At 40.0% G+C, this 17897-nt stretch overlaps 1 protein-coding gene across 2 annotated transcripts; it reads right to left on the reverse strand.

Annotated features, from left to right (window-relative positions):
* Window positions 1-360: 360 nt before the first annotated feature.
* Window positions 361-17458, reverse strand: CHMP7 (charged multivesicular body protein 7). 2 transcript variants are annotated; one of them, XM_063310876.1, is made up of 10 exons: window positions 17340-17458; window positions 15250-15424; window positions 9783-9968; window positions 8012-8145; window positions 7627-7675; window positions 6041-6160; window positions 5205-5303; window positions 5053-5108; window positions 1671-1855; window positions 361-865 (listed from the first exon to the last, which is right to left on the reverse strand). In XM_063310876.1, exons 2-10 carry the CDS (start codon window positions 15391-15393, stop codon window positions 798-800), a joined length of 1041 nt encoding a protein of 346 aa, XP_063166946.1. In that variant the 5' UTR covers window positions 15394-15424; window positions 17340-17458; the 3' UTR covers window positions 361-797. The 2 variants fall into 2 exon arrangements, with proteins under 2 accessions (XP_063166946.1, XP_063166945.1); XM_063310875.1 differs by lacking the exon at window positions 17340-17458 and adding an exon at window positions 16786-17285.
* Between the last annotated feature and the right edge of the window lie 439 nt (window positions 17459-17897).

Genomic DNA, 17897 nt, shown 5'->3' on the forward strand with positions numbered 1-17897 from the left:
CTAAATCCCCTACTTGTAGTAAAGAGAATCTCTCCAAGCAGAAGGCAATGTTAGTTGCTCTTCTTGCAGATAAACTGACAAACACATTTGAAACATCCAAACATCATCTTCAAGCAGCAACAATAAAAAATAACAGCCTCATGTTGAAAACCTCTGCAAGTCCCTTTAAGGCTATGTTAGCCTTGAAGTAAAGGGGATCAATAAGCTACATTTTGTGTTGGCAGATGCTTCCTACTTGTGCAACGAAAAATCTATAATAAAACTGTCAGACATCTAAGTTGTCCACAACCGTGCAAATACAAATAAGTATAGAAAAACCATTCATATATATGTCTACCTGCTGCCAAGCACAGCTTACTGCTATCAGAGTCACTATCTTATCTAGTGCATCCACTAAATGTTTTGCACAATTACACAAAACAGCAGGATGCCAGACTGAGCGTGACCTTATTGCATTTCAAGTTGTCCCAAGGTGGAGTTCCATGAAGTAGCAAGAGAACCCTCAGGATGTGGATCAACATTAATATCAGCAAGATAATCAACTTGCCAGAGGAAAGGGCAACCATGACTGGCAATGCAGGTGAACGAATCAACCAGAGACACTGTAGTTTGGCACTGAAAAAATGACAACAGAGCGAGAATCTGTTGAGGGGGTTGGATTGTCATGGCAGAATTTCCTGTCTATCAGAAAAGTGCGGTCTAACAAGAGCGGGTATTAACCCACATTCCAACAAGTTCCTTCTGGAATTACGATCACCAAAGTTAAGACCTCTTCAGAGCAGAAAGGTGGCACTGAGTCATTGAAGATGCAGTTCCAGAGCTCTTTGGGGCTCAGAGGCATTCAGATCTGTCTTTTGTGCCAATCCTGTAATTGAAGTAAAAGCATACCCACAGACACACACATTAAAAAAAGAAAAGAAAAAGGAAAGAGGAAGGGAAATTTGGTGAAGCACACTTGCAAACAGAATAGAAACAAGTACATATTGACACATATTCTTTGTTACTAATGTCTCCATTCTCTATTAGAAGTTGGGACTATGCATTATTTCTTACTGTCGTTCTGTAAAACATGATATATGCATATATTTATATTGCTATGTAAATAATAAATATGAATAACTTGCTAGATAGTTGCCTTTGTTTAATTGAGGGTAAATGGAAGAGCTGTTCAGAGGCTTCCATACGTAGTACCGTCCACTAATGTCTATGGATAAAACTTCTCTACATCTTCATCTGAGAAAAAATTAAGTCCTGTTGTGTACAGTTCATTATCCATTTTTACATCTCAGTGAAGTGTTAAAATTTAAGAAGCCTTTTGCCGTGATCAACCTATTTTATGCTCAGGGAATGCAATGACTTGCAGCAAAAGGAACTAGAAGGGTTGGAACAACACTGTAAGAACAGCCAAACACAGAGGATGCCAAACCAGGTTAGCTTCAAGAGCATTTAACCATCAAGAGCAGTAGAAAACCTTTTGAAAAAGGGATTTTTCCCCCAGCACACAATCTACCCAAACAATGATATCATTAGCCCAGAACAAAACCATAAGATCTGTGAGAAGAAGCTCTTTAAGAAATCGAGTAACATCATAGGAAGGTTGTTGAAGGGAGAGCTTTGCTTATAGGAGGAGGCAACATCAGACATGGAAAAACGGTAAAAGTTAAACATACCTCCGTCTGAGTGAGTGAGCTTCTCCAACTCTGCTTCAAGCTCAGCATCTGAGAAGGTAGGAGGTACTAAAGAAGCTGGAGACAGTGGCTTCTGTGGAACAGAAGGCAGGTCCAGCAGATCTTTTGAGGAGTCCATGAGAAGATTGTCCAATTCTTTTTCAAGTTCCTCTGCATCTGCTTCTAAGGTTGGAGAACAAATTAAATGAGCTCAATCTTATATCACAATGAAGAGTAATAAAGCTCAATGGAGCTTATTCCCAAGTAATTGCACATAAGGCTGGAAAAATTTAAAAATGTATACTCAGTGTAGAAGCTGAGCTTCAGAGTACAAAAATACATAATGCACAATCTCCTCAAGTTCTATATGAGAGCAAGAGCTTGAAACAAATGTTCTCATTCTTTTAAAGGTTTACAACTGTTGTGAATACAAATCTTGGTTTTTGTTATTTTTAAGCTTCCACATAGCTGGGGGACAAAGGGATCTAAGAAACACTAACGTAATCCCAAATATACATTCAGATCTGGTACAAAGTATCACTCAAAACTGTCTTATGCCACTTCCTCATCCAAAGGTAGTCAACCAATATCTGACCACACAACCTGAACTCATCAAGGCAAAAATCCCGACACACGTAATTCCCAAATTCATATTTAGTAGAAGCATTTTTCAACCATCCTTCCTATAAACAATTAATGCATGAGCAGAAGCAATTACGAGCACCAGGTAGGTCATGAACAAACACAGAAAGTAGAGGAATCATGATCGTGGAAGCAGATATAATACTATTTAAGCCAAAGAATTGTTTTTCTAATAAAGGTGTTATTCCCTTGTGGATAAACGGCTGGGTTCTGTGTGTAAGCAGTGAGTGGGACTGAAGCCAGCCATGAATTTGTTTGTTCCTAGTCACTCTCCTCTTCCCTGCTCAACAGACTTTCAGAAAAAAGGGCAGTTTACTCTTATTAGAAGTCTGAACTGATTGTTTGCAGAAGGTTTTAGAAATCAGGCTGAAGGTTATATACAACCTTAAATTCAGAGGTTCCTGTCCCCAGTAAATAATCCACAATGACAAATCCATCTACTTTCAACTCAACTGGAGATAAGAATGAGATTATTTATATTACACTTTAACACAGCAGGCACACAGAGGTAAGGTGGGCCTATACATTCTCAAATAATGGGTTAGAGGCATTTGATAAAGGAAATGAGAAAGAGTCCCTCTTCTCGGGGGAGATGGGCAGTGGCAAAATTTGAATGAATGAATGAATGAATGAATGATTTATCAAATTAGTAACTGTCAGTTAATGCGTATTTTAAGAACAAGATTTGTATTAAATTTAAAACATTGCACTCAAGATACTAATAGATCAGGGTACACTGCACTTTTAATAAGCATTTCTTTCAGTTTGTGAATTCAAATGGTCTTTAACGGAAATATTGATATGCTTCATCAAACTCAAAAAAACAATTCCAGCCTCCATGATAAGTTCAATTTTATTGGCTCTCTTTCGTGGCTTTATCAATGAAAAAGATAAAACCTTATGCTCCAGTGAGCGATGATTACAGAGTAACATTCTAAATGAATGTAATTGGGGTGGGCTGGGGGACATTTTGCTAGGTTTGGTGAATGGATGGGTGGGAATAACATGAGAGAGTACAGAAAAAACAATTGGGCCATTCAGAGGCTCAAGAATAAATGAGAATGGTAACTGGTGAAGAGGCCTAGAAAAACAGTCTGTTTCACACATGCGATTTAATGTAAGTCTATTCATATGCAGCAAAGCAGCAAACTTAAATGTAAAACCCTGAGTGATTTCATCACTTCTGATGAACAACTGAGATAATTACTAATGATAAGAAGTTCTGAATGTGGGACAGATCATTTTGTCAAGAGTGAGAAAATGAACATGGAAAACAAGAAAAGAAGCGAAAGTAGAATGGCAAAATACAGTCCTGCAGGAAACTGAGTGAAATTGAAATGAATGCTACAAACCTAAAGGTCCAAGAAAATGATGATGAAAAGGAACGCTCGGGGTGACATTGGAGGTGTGTTGGTTAGTGACATGGAGGTATATATACTTTCATATGCAGATGGTGAGAATTCTAATAATAATAATAATAATAATAATAATAAGGTGGTTGTGACTGACAGAGAAAATGGAGAGAATGGCTGCAAGTTGTATGTAACATGAAAAACCATGGAGCAAGTAGGTGAATATATATAACTTTTTAATGGCTGTTAAAGAGAGAAAAAGTCTTTCTGGAGAAATATTAACATACATAATGCAGGTAGAAGATGGTGGGTAGCATATAGCCTGTTGCGAAGAATTAATGTTCGTCGGAAGTAAGTAGCAAAAATGTCTGTATACTCCTGCCAACTTTTTGTTTTATGGAAGTGAGAGTTGGGTATGTCAGGAAAAACATAAAATGAAGTTGAAGGAAGTGGGGATGGGGTACTTAAGAAGCGTAGGTACTAAAACAAGAACAGTCAAGATAAAAAATGAATGGATGTGGATTGAATACAAAATAAGTGATGATACAAAAGTAGGTTAGCTGAAAATAGTCTGGTCACGCAGAAGAAGTGAAAGAAGACCGAACTGCCAAACAAATATATGAAGGAAGAGTGAATGGGCTAAGAGGAAGACAGAAACTGAAGAAGTCATGTTTGGAAGGAGCTATACAATTTTCAGAAACAGAGAGGTGAGAATCTTAAAGAACAAAAGGCAATGTATGAAGCGATCTATGGATGTGGTGAAAGCAAGAATGGTTTGCAATAAACCAGATTTAGCTGTTTCCTTTTCTCTTATTTCATGCCTAAAACAGCACAACGATGATGTCATTATGTATTTATATAGCAATGAAGTTGCTAAGACTTACTGGAGTAGCCTGCCGCCTGCTGTAATGTGCCACAGGTAAAAACGTCAATATTTTCATAAACTAGTTAAGGTATATTATTAACTTCATTCCATAATTTTAATCCAATCCACACCACATGTGGACATTTACAAATAATATTGAAAAGGAATCTCCAGAGAATAGCAGGCTGATATGTAATCCAGACAGTAAAGGACATAACAATTAGGTAAGAAGAAAATATGTAGCTGACCAGGCACTTTTAGTCAAGACTTCAGTACTGTAGCTCTATGCTTTACAACTGGAAACAGGGCGCATGCCTTTAACCTACATGGATGCTGTAACAGAATCTGTTACTTGTAGAATCATTCCTCTCTTTAACAAATCCATTTCAAATGCCATAGAGCAGTGTTTTTCAAACTTAGCAACTTTACGTTATACGGACTTCAACTCCCAGGATTCTGGGAGTGTAGTTGTTAAGAAGAAAGTTGAGCCAGAAGGGTGCTTGAAACAAGGTTTGACTCACCTGAGCCATTGATTGCCATACCAGCTAAAGCCTGAGCTACTTCATCCTGGGTATCACAAAGCTGTGGGAGAAGCAGAAAGATTAATTACACACCTGACCTTTTTATTTCACCCACGTATCCCTCCTTTGCTCGAGCAGGACCCGCTTCTTACAGTACCTCCTGAATTTGATCCACTAGGTTCTCTGCCCTTTCCACAGTCACATCTTTCATGGATAACTTCAGGGCTCCGAGTCCAGCCTGATAAGCATTAAATACCTTTTGGGCAAGAGAGAAATCAAACTTATTTTTTAAAGTATCTTGACCAGATGACTGCAGTGTTTTGACTCCCTTTATAACTCTCCTCTCACAGCAGTTCCAAGGCATGTGGAGCTAACAGATTAAATGCAGTATGATTCACAACACAGCACTGTGCCACACCACAAGCAAATGCAGATTAACTAGCTGCACAGCTGCCAAGGGTAATACATATACAGGTAGTCCTCGACTTACGACCACAATTGGGACCAGAACTTCCATCGCTAAGCGAGGTAGTTAAGTGAGTCACACCCAATTTTATGACCTTCTTTGCCATAGTCATTAAGCGAATCACCACAGTCATTAAGTGAATCACATGGTTGTTAAGCAAATCCGGCTTCCCCATTGAGTTTGCTTGTCGGAAGCCAGCTGGGAAGATTGCAAATGTGACCCCGGGGTGCTGCAACTGTTGTAAATACATGCCGGTTCCCAAGCACCTGAGTTTTGATCATGCGATCGCAGGGACACTGCGATGGTCGTAATTCACTTTTTTCAGCACTGTTGTAATTTCCAACAGTAACTAAAGGAATTGCCATAAGTTGAGGACTACCTGCATTGTATAAGGAAAGCAGAAAAGAAGAGAGTTATTACTTGTTTGGGACAATATAAATGAGATCAGTGGGTAAGTCAACAGTGCTCTGGAAAGAAAATGAAGCATAAAACTCAAGAAACATGAATAAGAGGCAGCCAAAAAATACCATTTGATCTGTCTGAGAGGCATATATGTGATCTAGGATGCCTTGAACCACGTCCAGCTTGGAATGAAGTTCTGCAATGCGCCTTTCTACTCTTTTTCTGGACTTCAAAGACCTCAGGGCCTAAGAACATAAAAAGCACACTTTAATCAAAAGATAGGAAAAGCAGGAAAACCCTCCTTCTCTATTCAGAGAAATCAAGACAAGAGCATATTTAAGGGCTGCTTTTAGTTTCTCATTAATCTGTGTATGTGTTGTGTTAGTAGTATCATCCACATATCACAGAACATGAGACCTAAATTGGGACTAAACACTTCACAAGTTACTACAGGTAGTCCTTGCTTAATGACCACAGATGGGACCAGAATTTTGGTCACTAAGTGAATCATTAAATGAATCTGACCCGATTTTATGACCATTTTTGTGGTGGCTGTTAAGCAAATCACATGGTCGTTAAGCAAAACATGTGGTCATTGACATGACTGTGGGATGCTGTGATGGTCATAAATGCGAACCGGTTGCCAAGCACCAGAATCATGATCAGGTGACCACAGGGATGCTGCCACAGTGCTAAGTGCGAGGACCAATTATAAGTCAGGTTTTTAAGCACTGTCGTAAGTCTGAACCATCACTAAATGAATGGTTGTTAAGCGAGGACTGCCTGTATTAAGCTCCTTTATTTCCCCAGCGCTTGGAGCTCCCCAGAATCACACTACTAAAAATCACTGGTAAATTCTCTCAAATCAATGGCATGATTGCCCCCAATTCTGTTGTAAGAAATTAAAGAAAAACAGCATGCTAAATCTTCAGATAGGCTAACGTGCAGTTAAAGTAGCAATCTCCCCAAGAAAATGCAAAGAAATTAAATAAAAAGCAAAGAATGCCCTTATCAACTGCATGTCCTACATACTTAAAAAAAAGCCTGGTGCAGAAAGGTTGACCTCGCCCTAAATACAGTAACAAACCATTTGTAGACCAGCTTTGTTGCTTGAAAAGAACAAGAAATACATGTTTATGAATTAGAAATAGCCACTCAATAGTTAGATGAGTAGAGAGTATAACTTCCAGAAATATTTTTTTCCAAAAAGAGCCCCTGAAGAGGCAAACAATTTGCAGAGAGCCACAACCATTAGGTGAAGAAATCATACCATCTTTTCAAAGTTCATCATGCCCTGAACTTATAATGCAGGGAAAAATTCATCTTCTCAGAATTAAAAAATACATAAATAAAAACACCTCTCTGTGAAAGTTACATTTGATCTCATCAGTAGGTTGCAGCATCCCAAGGGTACGTGATTGTCATTTGCGACCTCCCCAGCCAGTGATTCACTTAGAGACCGCCGCAAAAAATGTCACAAAATCAGGTGCAGTCACGTGATGCCTTGCTTAATAACTGCACCGCTTAATAACAAATTTTCTGGTCCCTATTGTGGTTGTAAGTTGAGGACCACCTGTAACTCCGCCTCTCCCCACTCACCCATTGTCCTAACAGATTCTAAAACGTCATGAGCATGACAATTTTGGAAAACTGCAGCAGGGCAGAACGTATTGCTTGGGACACCATGTACCTGACTTCCATCAGCACCTACCAGTTGTTTCTTCCCAGCTTTACAGGCACTCCGAGCCTCCTCTTTACATCTGAAAAAGCAAGAGACGAGCTAGACCATTTTTTAATTACAGGAATAGCTGCAATCCCATTATTCTCTCTCTACCTCTGGCCCAGATTACTATAACTAAGGCAATATAAATCTAATAAATAAATAAATAAATTGCTTTCTTCTTATTTTTGGGTGTGGGTGTTTGTATTATTCAATTATCAAATAAACTGGTTTCATAAACCCTACGAACTATCATAATTTTGCCCCGTTTGCCCTGGATCAGAGATTTTCTTTCAAGAAGTGATGCTGAATAACATCTCACTTGTGCCATAATTCACAGTTTATACAAAGGTGAATGACACACACCCCATATTACCTCTCTGCTTCCTGTGCCAGAGATTCCACTTTCTGTGACAACAGCTGTTCACTTTGCATCAACTGATAAACCCCAATGTCCACATCATTCACTGGGGAAACTTTTGCATGAAGACCTCGGGCAAATTTCATTATCTGAAAGACAAGTGTATTACTTGATATTAAACTATGAGACTTGTGATATGATTGAGAGTGGCCTCTTAACAAGACTAGTAAGGTTTATTACTGTCCCTAATTTATCTTTTAGAAATGAATTCCTCATAGTTGCTGGATTTACCTGATTTTTTTCAATGTATTTTGCTTCCCTTTATGGATTTGTGTGTGTGTGGGTTTGAGTCACTTTGACTCCCGGCAACTACCTGGGCTAATTCCTGCAGTTTTCTTCCCAAGATTTTAGGAAGTGGTTTGTCACTGCTGCCTTCTTCCTTGGGCTAATCATCCTCTCTCAGCCCTATGTCATCCAGCTGGCTTCAAGTCTAAGGCAGGATTAGAACTCAGCTTCCTCGTTTCTAGCCTGGTGCCCTAACCACTATACCATACTGGCTCTCCTGTGGAAATTAAAACAGTTGAATTATAGAGTGAATACACCTAATCTCATATAATATATATAATATGTAAATGCATGAATGTGAAGGCACCATGTAGTCTTCAAATTGTTCTATCAAATGCACCAAGAATTATTTTGCATTTGAAGCTTACAAACTGTAGGATAATTATGTTTTTCTGCAATATATCTTTAACCCAAAGACCAAACGTCGTCTTCTTTTTTCCAGCAGTAAGGAAAAGTTCCTGTGGGGCAAGTGATACATATGGAGCAGAACTTTTAGGAATGGGGAGCAGAGAATAGGAATGTCCAAAGTGGTCCCTATTTTTTCTGCAAAATATTGTAAAACAGCACTGCTCATATCGTATATTTATATTAAAAACCCTGCAGTTAACTAGTTGTTAAACTATCCCTTATACAACTATTACATAATTGCTGTGCCAAATATGTATTTGCCAACTGTGTATTTCATAACTGCTCATATCTAAATATTATTGTCCTACAATCCATCTGGCCAAATTGGAAACTAAAAAGTGACTGTGTTTTCCGTGCTGCAAGAAAGGTTCTCGGTCTCTTTTCCCACATCCCCAATCAGCTAATTTATTAGCACAGCAAGGAGGCAATTTGTACTTCCAGAACAGTGCCTTTCATAAGAGAAGGGAGAAATATACCACCCTAGGCATGTTTTTGAGATTAGAAGCAAAAATAAGATCTCAGCTGCATTTGTTCATTCCGGAGCACACTGACTTTGTTCAAGAATTAATATTATACCATGTTCATGGAAAAATGCACTCTAATTTTCATATACCCATGTTTTCTTAACTCCTGCCAACAGTACTTCTATCCATACTTACAAATACCACTAAACCTAACTACACTATTTCATTAATTGGGGTCTTCAAATTCAGGAAGAAGAGAAAAAGAGGGTGACCAGCAGCAAGGTGGATAGACTCAATTACAGCAGTGATGGGTGCACCACTGGAAGACCTGAAGGACCACAGTGGGGACAGATCATCCTGGAGAAAATCTATCCATGGGGTTGCTAAGAGTCAACACTGACTTAGTAGCACATAATCAAATCAAACTTTTATTGCCTCTTTGGATTTTAATGTTAGAAGTGAATACTTTCTGCAGAATAAGTACAAGCAATTGGCTACCTGTAGATTGATTTTATTAATTTCTTACAGAGATAGGATACCTGCCTAAAGCAGTCACTTGTATGCCATACCTTATTACCATTCTGTTCCAGGACAGTGACCCTCTTTTCCTTCTGCAATTGGAGCAGCACCAGACAAAATGTTTGCTCATCTGGACAGATGCTGGTGCACAGGGAACGCAGCTCAGACAAACCAACAACAGGGTGGGATGAAAGTGTGGAATTCTGGTAGAGAGTATAGACTTCTTCTGCCTTCTCCTAAAAAAATGCGAAGACAAACAAATATTTAATATCCAAATGTGGCTTAAATTGTATGCTCCCAATAGCTAGCTTGCACTTAACAAGGCAGAAAAAAAAATTAGAACAAACATGACCCATGCCACAAGAGAAAAATTAACATTACATTAAATAAGTGAGGTGTGATTTTTTTCAGACCCAGTTTGGTGCAGAGGTTAAGGCACCAGGCTAGGAACCAGGAGGCTGTGAATTCTAGTACTGCCCTTAGGCACAAAGCCAGTTGGTGACTTTGGGTCAGTCTCTTTCTCTCTCAGCCCTAGGAAGGGGGCAATGGCAAACTACTTCTTCTTGTCAAGAAAACTGCAGGGACTACTCCAGACAGTCACCAGGAGTCAAAACTGACTCAAAGGAAACAAATATTTCGTTCACACCAAATATTCTGCCATTCATATTTCTAAAATTTATATTTGTTCACATACTATATATTACAACATAGCAGAGGAATCTACCAGGAAGTAGGGCTGCTCCAGGGCTGCACCACCTCGACTTGGCTCCCGTTCTTAAATTATTGCCAGTCAAGCTGATCATTTAAAGGACTATAAGGACAACTGCCTGTTTGTTTCTCTTTATTCCTTTTAAGGTTTCTGGGATGAGGAAAAGAAAGAACCACTTATTTTTTTTAAAAGTACTACTCTCGAGCTTTTTACTTCAACACATAAGTAATTTCTTGGAGACAAAATCTTGCTTGAGGGTCATAAGGTGACTATTGGATGAATAAGAAAACTAGTTATTTCTGAAACAAATGTCTGTCTGTCAAAAACACCAGTGTTTGAAAGCTAAACATTTCCCTTCTTTAAATAGACCTGCTTGCTAGTGGCATTTTGGACAATCGCATCTTGCCCAAGGGAGTCATTGTCGTCAATATCGCTGCTTCCTTAAACATATAATGCCATCTGTTTACGGAAGTGAGTTGATCGACAGCTCCTCCTCCTCTTTCTGAAAAATTTCTGCTAATTATCAACCCAAACAATCTAAAAGGAATATAGAGTTATTCTGTGCATCCTAGATAAGTATTGTTTAGTCGTGAAAGCAACCTTTTTCAAAATGTGCTATTTGAATATTTAACTGTGACATTATAGTTTCACACAGATCTTATTTGCAAGATATATACATTTGTATACAGTTTGTCCCGTATGCTTGTGCAACGAAGCACTGACTCAGACTGAGTCAGTATCTACACTGAAAATATTTTGGGGTGAGTAAAAGCCTTAAAAGAAGCTGCATTTGCACGGTTTAATCAGTATCTCAAAAAACCAATACATTGGTGCAGGGTTTCTCAGCCAGGGTTCCGTGGCACCCTCGGGTCCCACGAGGGGTCACTAGGGGTTCCCTGGGAGATCATGATTTATTTAAAGGATTATTTCAAATTCAGGCAACTTCACATCAAAGAGGTAAGTTTCATTCTTTATTTTTAGTTTAAGAACATTCTTAATGCATATACACAGGCCTACCAATGAAACAACTATAATAATTTTGTAACTTCTGGCCTATATCTGAGCCTGAATGTGCAGGGGTTCCCCGAGGCCTGAAAAATATTTCAAGGGCTCCTCCAGGGTCAGAAAGTTGAAAAAGGCTGCATTGGTGACTCATACTTATCACAGAGATGCAACAAAGTATATAAAGATGGAAATCCCAACAGTTTCATAATAAGCTATCATGACGACTGCAAACTGGTCTCTTTTGCCCAGCTCAGCTTTTCTTCTTATGTTACCTGACAAATTATTTTAAAAAGCAGCTTTCTCCTTTGACATCAATATATTTGCACAATGCTATGAAGAACGGCATCTCTGTCAAAAAGATGACTGGCGTGAGACAGCATGATCTAGATCAGGCCCCATCTCCCAAATGATAGACACCAAACCATCAGGAAGTAATATAGATGAAGCCCTGGGTGCAAGGGGTCTCTCCTTCCATCAGTCTACTTTATAGCACTCCCTAACACATATTAGGCCTGGCTGAGAAGTATAAATCATTGTGGCTGAATCAAGTCATAGCTTCCAGGCTCCGTGACTTTATGTGCTTTACCGCACAGGTTATTCATAGTCTTAAAATTATTTCTGAAAAATGTATAGTCAGAAATGTTTACAGAGATGTTTGCTTGTTCATTTCTAACCCCTAAAGTGAGGGATTAGGCAAGGGATTAACGTTTTCCCCCACAGTAGTGGGTTTTTGTATATTGACTAGGTTCACGTCAAGCTAGGCAGCAGTGACTGTGGCACCTCACTAATTTAGGGGTATAGTATAGAAAAGGGCATCATTATGGTTTTTCAACATGCTCTGTCTGTTGGCTCCTATTTATAGAATTATTGCACAAACAAAATTAATGCAGCACTACATATTCACATAAGTCATGGTAACTGGGTTCACATATAATGCTAAGCCATAGGCATGGTTATAAATTGCAGCAATTAACACATACTCCAAGCAACCATTATTTCTTACCATAAGATGTGAACCCATCCAGACATGGATTGAAGTAACAACAGGAACATCGACAACAGGCTATAAATAAAGTCCAGGGTCTGATTTATTTATACAGATTTAAAGAATGCCTGTCTCCAAACGACCATGGACAATTTACATTTTAAAAAGCCGGAACTAGAAACACACTTATACAGAATAACACAAATATTGCAGGGACTCACCAGTACCCCACCCCAAGACCTGGCAGAATAGCCAATAGTTTTCAGTGCCTTTCAGATCATCATCAAGGTGGGAACCATAGGAATCTCTGGGGGATGCTGTTCCAGAGGGCAGGTGCCATGACAGAGAAGGCACACCTCCAAAGTCCCACTAAATGACATTGTTTAATTGAGGGGCCTGATGCACACATATCCTGCTGAACTTTACTGGGCAGGCTAGTGCTTATTTAATGGCCCCATGTTATGTATCCGACTCGCAAGAAATAATATAGTGCCTTCAAGACTAACAAAATCACCAATAGCTCTAGCAACACATATCCAAATGTCTACATGTTCAAAGCAAGTATTTTAAGAGAAATCCTTTAGAAACCTTCCTGAAAATACAGCAGCTACTTGGTGCTTGTCTCAGTGGCACAATGGCAGAAGAACAACTTAACGCTCTTATGCCTTACATAAATATTAAACACATTCTGTAAATCTGCATCTTTGCCTAGCCAATACATAGTCAGCAACATATAAGGAGGAGATACTGACAGGAAGAAATCCTAGAAATGTCAGGGCTTCTCTCAAGGCATGGAAATGAATCTCTCTAGGAACTTAAACCCGTACTTAAGAGCTAGCAATGAGCAGTCAAGGACAAAACTCAAAGAGAGATATTGCTCTTATTGCAGATACTAAAGAAGCTTTAACTGCAAAGAAGATAACTACTGCAGGATCTAAGAATTAAACCATATTTATATCAAATTCATCCTTTAAATCTTAGACATATCTCTTTCTTCTGCCTTTACAGAGTAAAATAATTCTTGCTATTCATTTCTCAGCCTTAGGTGTGGAAGGCTGTGGCACAATGTTTTGATAATTGTCCTGTGTGATGTCAGGCTTCCTGCTTGCAATCTTGCCAGCTTCAGCCTTCACACTAAAATGAAGAGGGAACTCCACATTTCATAACAAGTTTGGGTGGAAGGGATAAGAACAGTCTAATGAGGAATGGAAGGAGGAATGGGTATCTCAGTAGACAAGGAAAACTCAGGGTCTTCAGAGGGCAGGAGAAGGTTGCACCAGGGTGCTTAGAGCTGAAAAGCCGAGAACCATATTCCTACTACAATATTTTTTTAAAAAAAGGTTTGTGTGCAGTACAGCACTATTCAAAACTGGAGAGATGGCTCTGGCATGTTAACTCTTCTATTCAATTACAGAGCATATGGCATTCTGACAGTCCATCTCTACTTTGTGCCGATCTACAATCATAATGATTAACAAGAGGCCCTGAGAGAACAGTCATTAGATTTCGCAACTTGGATCTGACAACAGGAAATCTGCTCAGCTTCCCACTGTTTACATAAGATATACATAAAGTAGCATGCCACTGGAAATCCCAAACAAATATATGAACTCTTAAGACACCTTGATCCTTGAAACATTTTATGTATATGTATGACATTAAGTCCAGTTGTGCCCGACTCTAGCGGGCAGTGCTCATCTCCGTTTCAAAGCCGAAGAGCCGGCGTTTGTCCGCAGACACTTCCGTGGTCATGTGGCCGACATGACTAAACGGAACGCCGTTACCTGCCTGCTGAAGCGATACCTATTGATTGACTCACATTGGCATGTTTTCGAACTGCTAGGTTGGCAGGAGCTGGGACTAGCAACAGGAGCTCACCCCGTCAAGCGGATTCGAACCGCCGACCTTCCGATCAGCAAGGTCAGCAGCTCAGCGGTTTAACCCGCAGCGCCACCACATCCCTTATGTATATGTATAAATATATGTATAAAAAAAATAAAAACCAAATCCATAACAGAGGCTGTGTTTGTGGATCAGCCTGTGTCCCTTGAATGCAGGTTTCTCCACCAGGGTTTCATGAAATCCTAGGGTTCCAAGAGAGGTCACTAGAGGTCCCCTGGGAGATCACAATTTATTTAAAACATTATTTCAAATTCAGGCAACTTCTCATTAAAGAGGCAAGTTTCATTCTTTTAGCTTAAGAACACTGTTAATGCATATATACAGGCCTACCCATGAAATGAATATTATAATTTTGTAACTTGTGGCCTATATTTGAGCCTGAATGTGCAGGGGTTCCCTGAGATGTGAAAAATATTTCAAGGGCTCCTCCAGGGTCAAAAAGTTGAGAAGGCTGCTTGAATGTATTGTCGGTATATCCAAGACTGTCTAATACTGTAACTGCAATTCTCTGGGCTGTTTGCAACTCAGTTCAAGCTAACTATAAAAATATCAAACATTTTAAAATCAGCATAAAAATACCACAAAGAGAAAATCCATAGTAGCAAAAACATAGTAATAAGTAAGTACAGCCTGACAAGCACAATAAATAGCAACAAAACAGTATTAACAAGACTATTAAAAAAATAATAGTTGGGAAACTATTGCTTAAATCAGTTGGCTCCAAAAATAGCCTCGCATTAGATGACAGGCAAGTCTCTCCAGGAAAGACATTCAAGGAACAGGGTGCAGCAATGGAAAGAAGAGGGAACCATTTTTTGAACAGGAAAGAAATCTTACGGAAGCACAAAGAAAACCAAAGTCTGCCTTCCAATTTCTTCATAATACCCAGCCCACAAATATTAGTAACCAACCATACCTTAAGAATCTCCACGTAAATCAGAACTTCCTCTTCCTCCGGCATTTTGCTGTCCCCTAATACGCTAGTCAAGGTCCACTTCAGGGGTTTCAGAATGAAGACTCCCACACCCCAGGAGATCCAGCTACTGTCTACACTAGCCATGTAGTCAGACTCTCTCTGCAGTTTGCCACGTCTAAAGACAGAAAGGAAAAAGTAATGAATTTCAGAGAAGCCAAAATAAAACTTCTCACAATCCACAGAAAGATAACGATGCTGGTCTGAACTTACTACATAAGTTCACTGTGTTGTTTTTAAGAAGTTCACTTGTGTTGCATTTAACATAAACTGTCTTTGGATGGACTGTCCTAAAAGGTGGACCCACAATGTGATAACTACATTAAATACAGTAACAAAGTTTAGAGAACTTTAAAGCTGTTACATGAGGACCCAACAGAAAATACTGTACAGGACAGTCATCCAAACAATTAACTATAACCCCATTAGCAGGGGAAAAAGAGACACAGAATCCAACGGTGGGTGGGGGGGATTGTATTGCCGCTCAATCTGTAACCTTTCTTCCAGCAAAAACCAGAGCTTGGCAGATTCTTCAACCATTAAATACACAATTGGATAGGCAAACTTGGTTGCTTTCATTTACAAACTACAACAACAAAAACCGAATTTAGATATTATTTAATGAAAGAAATTCTTAAGTGCACATATAAAACTACAGATGGCCATTATATTAAAATGGATGTTAAGAATTTGAGTGTAAACTGTCACGAACTAACAAAAGAGGGAATTGTCCTCCAGCTTACAGAATAAATCGCTGAACAAAGGTAGATTTAAATACAGTATAAATGTAAGGTATTTATACAGAGGGAGAGATCCAAGTGTGTGTGCATATGTGAAGTTATATTTATATATAATTTGGGATTATACATTTATATACATATATACACAGACATATACATGTGTGTCTGTGTATATATATGATTCTTATATCTCAATGAAACTTTTTGCTCTCAGGAACCCTTCCCACTTTTAAAAATTATGGAGGACCCCAAAAGACCTTTTGTTGGTATGGGCTATATTTATCTCTATTTACCATACTAAAAATTAATACACATTTGTAGAATATTTATTTATTGAATCATGTAAAAATAATATTAAACCCATTAGATAGTAACAAAATATTTTTCACGAAAACATAAAAAATGAGACGAGTGACCTTGTTTTAAATTTTTACAAATATTTTCAATATTTGGCAAATAATTTTGATTTCGCAGAGCCCTGAGAGGGTTTCGGGGGGGGGGGGCCCAAGTGTCCTCGGACCAAATTTTAAGAAATAATGTTACATTTTATAGTGATACAAGATTAAATACAGCCGCCCCCCTTCCCTTCCTGGAAAAAGCAGCTGCTCCGTGGGAAACTGCCCCTTTCCAGCGCGAGGGTCGACGCGTGAGCACTCGGCACGCGCTCAGAGGCACTCTGGACCCGGAAGGGCGCCTCGCCCACCCGTCCCCGGAGGCTGAGCGGCCCCGCCGACCTCACCTGAGCAGCTCGCGGAGAACAGTGCCCAGCCCCAGGGGGACGCTCCCCCGGCGCTCGAAAGCCTGCTGGAGCTCGCGCATGCAGGTGCGGATCCCCCCTCTCCGTCGCCCCCATTTCAACACCAGCTCGCTCCAAAAGCCCATCTTGCTGTCCCACTCGGTGGCGTTCACCTCCCGGCTCTGTTTGAAAGCCGAGAACAGAAAGGCCATGCGCTCTTCATCCGTTTCCCACTCTGGGGGCAGATCCCCTGCAGGGGACGGCGCGACGCGCGCCTCCTCCGGCGAAGACATCTACGCGAGCCCCCAGCTTCAGTCGGCCTAGCTGCCTTCCCCCGACCCGGCGCTTTCTCAAAGCGCGAAACGCGCATGCGCTGACCTGCCAACGCAGATGCGTACAGAGACAAGACGCCCGGCGACAGTTGGAGCACAGAAACAGAAAAGGGTAGAGGTGACTTCCCTGCATTTTTAAAATCCAATGGATGACAACTGAGAATGGGTGCCGACATAGAGGCACGGTGAATGCAAGATTTTAACGTAGTCGAGGAAGAAAAACACCTACTCCTTGCTCCATCAAGGCCAGCACTGTTGACACTGACTGGCAAATGCTCCCCAAGGTTTCAGGCCCCAGTTTTTATAGCCCAGCCTGAAAAAGGCTCAGGCTGACCCTGAGCAGTGCAGATGTACCTGCCGAGCAAAAACTTCGTCTGAATCCCGGCAGTTGTTTAACGGAAAACGTTAAGCATTAACATTTGCCATGTTCTTTATCCTCACATTGCAGGCTGCAACAATGAAAAAGGGCCATGCAACAACCACCCTGCAATGTAGGTCACCATTAATACTGCCCTCTAAAACATGGCAAACCATCTTTGTCTAATTCCTCAGAGTCTTTGCCCCCTTTTCTACAAGAGGTCTCTGGGGAACTCTTTCCCTCCTTTCCCCACTTCCTACAGCTAGAGAAAAATGGGGTTTTCAAGACTGCTTGCTCACACCTAACCATGGTTTATTCAGTTAAGAGATGACCTTTTTGGATTTGAGCCCCAAGACAAGGAAAGACAGACTGGTCATTCCTGACTTGGCAGTTGCTACTGGTGTGCCTGCAGATAAGGCTAGGCT

Source organism: Candoia aspera, chromosome 9 (assembly GCF_035149785.1).
Source record: "Candoia aspera isolate rCanAsp1 chromosome 9, rCanAsp1.hap2, whole genome shotgun sequence".
Taxonomy (NCBI): Eukaryota; Metazoa; Chordata; class Lepidosauria; order Squamata; family Boidae; genus Candoia; species Candoia aspera.

What these genes read in the sequence shown, in the direction of transcription:
- CHMP7 (XM_063310875.1), bottom strand. Translation starts at nt 17,075, where the DNA reads ATGTCTTCGCCGGAGGAGGCGCGCGTCGCGCCGTCCCCTGCAGGGGAT. An exon ending in TTTACGTGGAGATTCTTAAG is followed by an intron (nt 9,969 to 15,249) that starts GTATGGTTGGTT and finishes GCATTTTTTTAG; the next exon opens with GAGAAGGCAGAAGAAGTCTA. An exon ending in TGGAACAGAATGGTAATAAG is followed by an intron (nt 8,146 to 9,782) that starts GTATGGCATACA and finishes CTTGTCTTTCAG; the next exon opens with ATAATGAAATTTGCCCGAGG.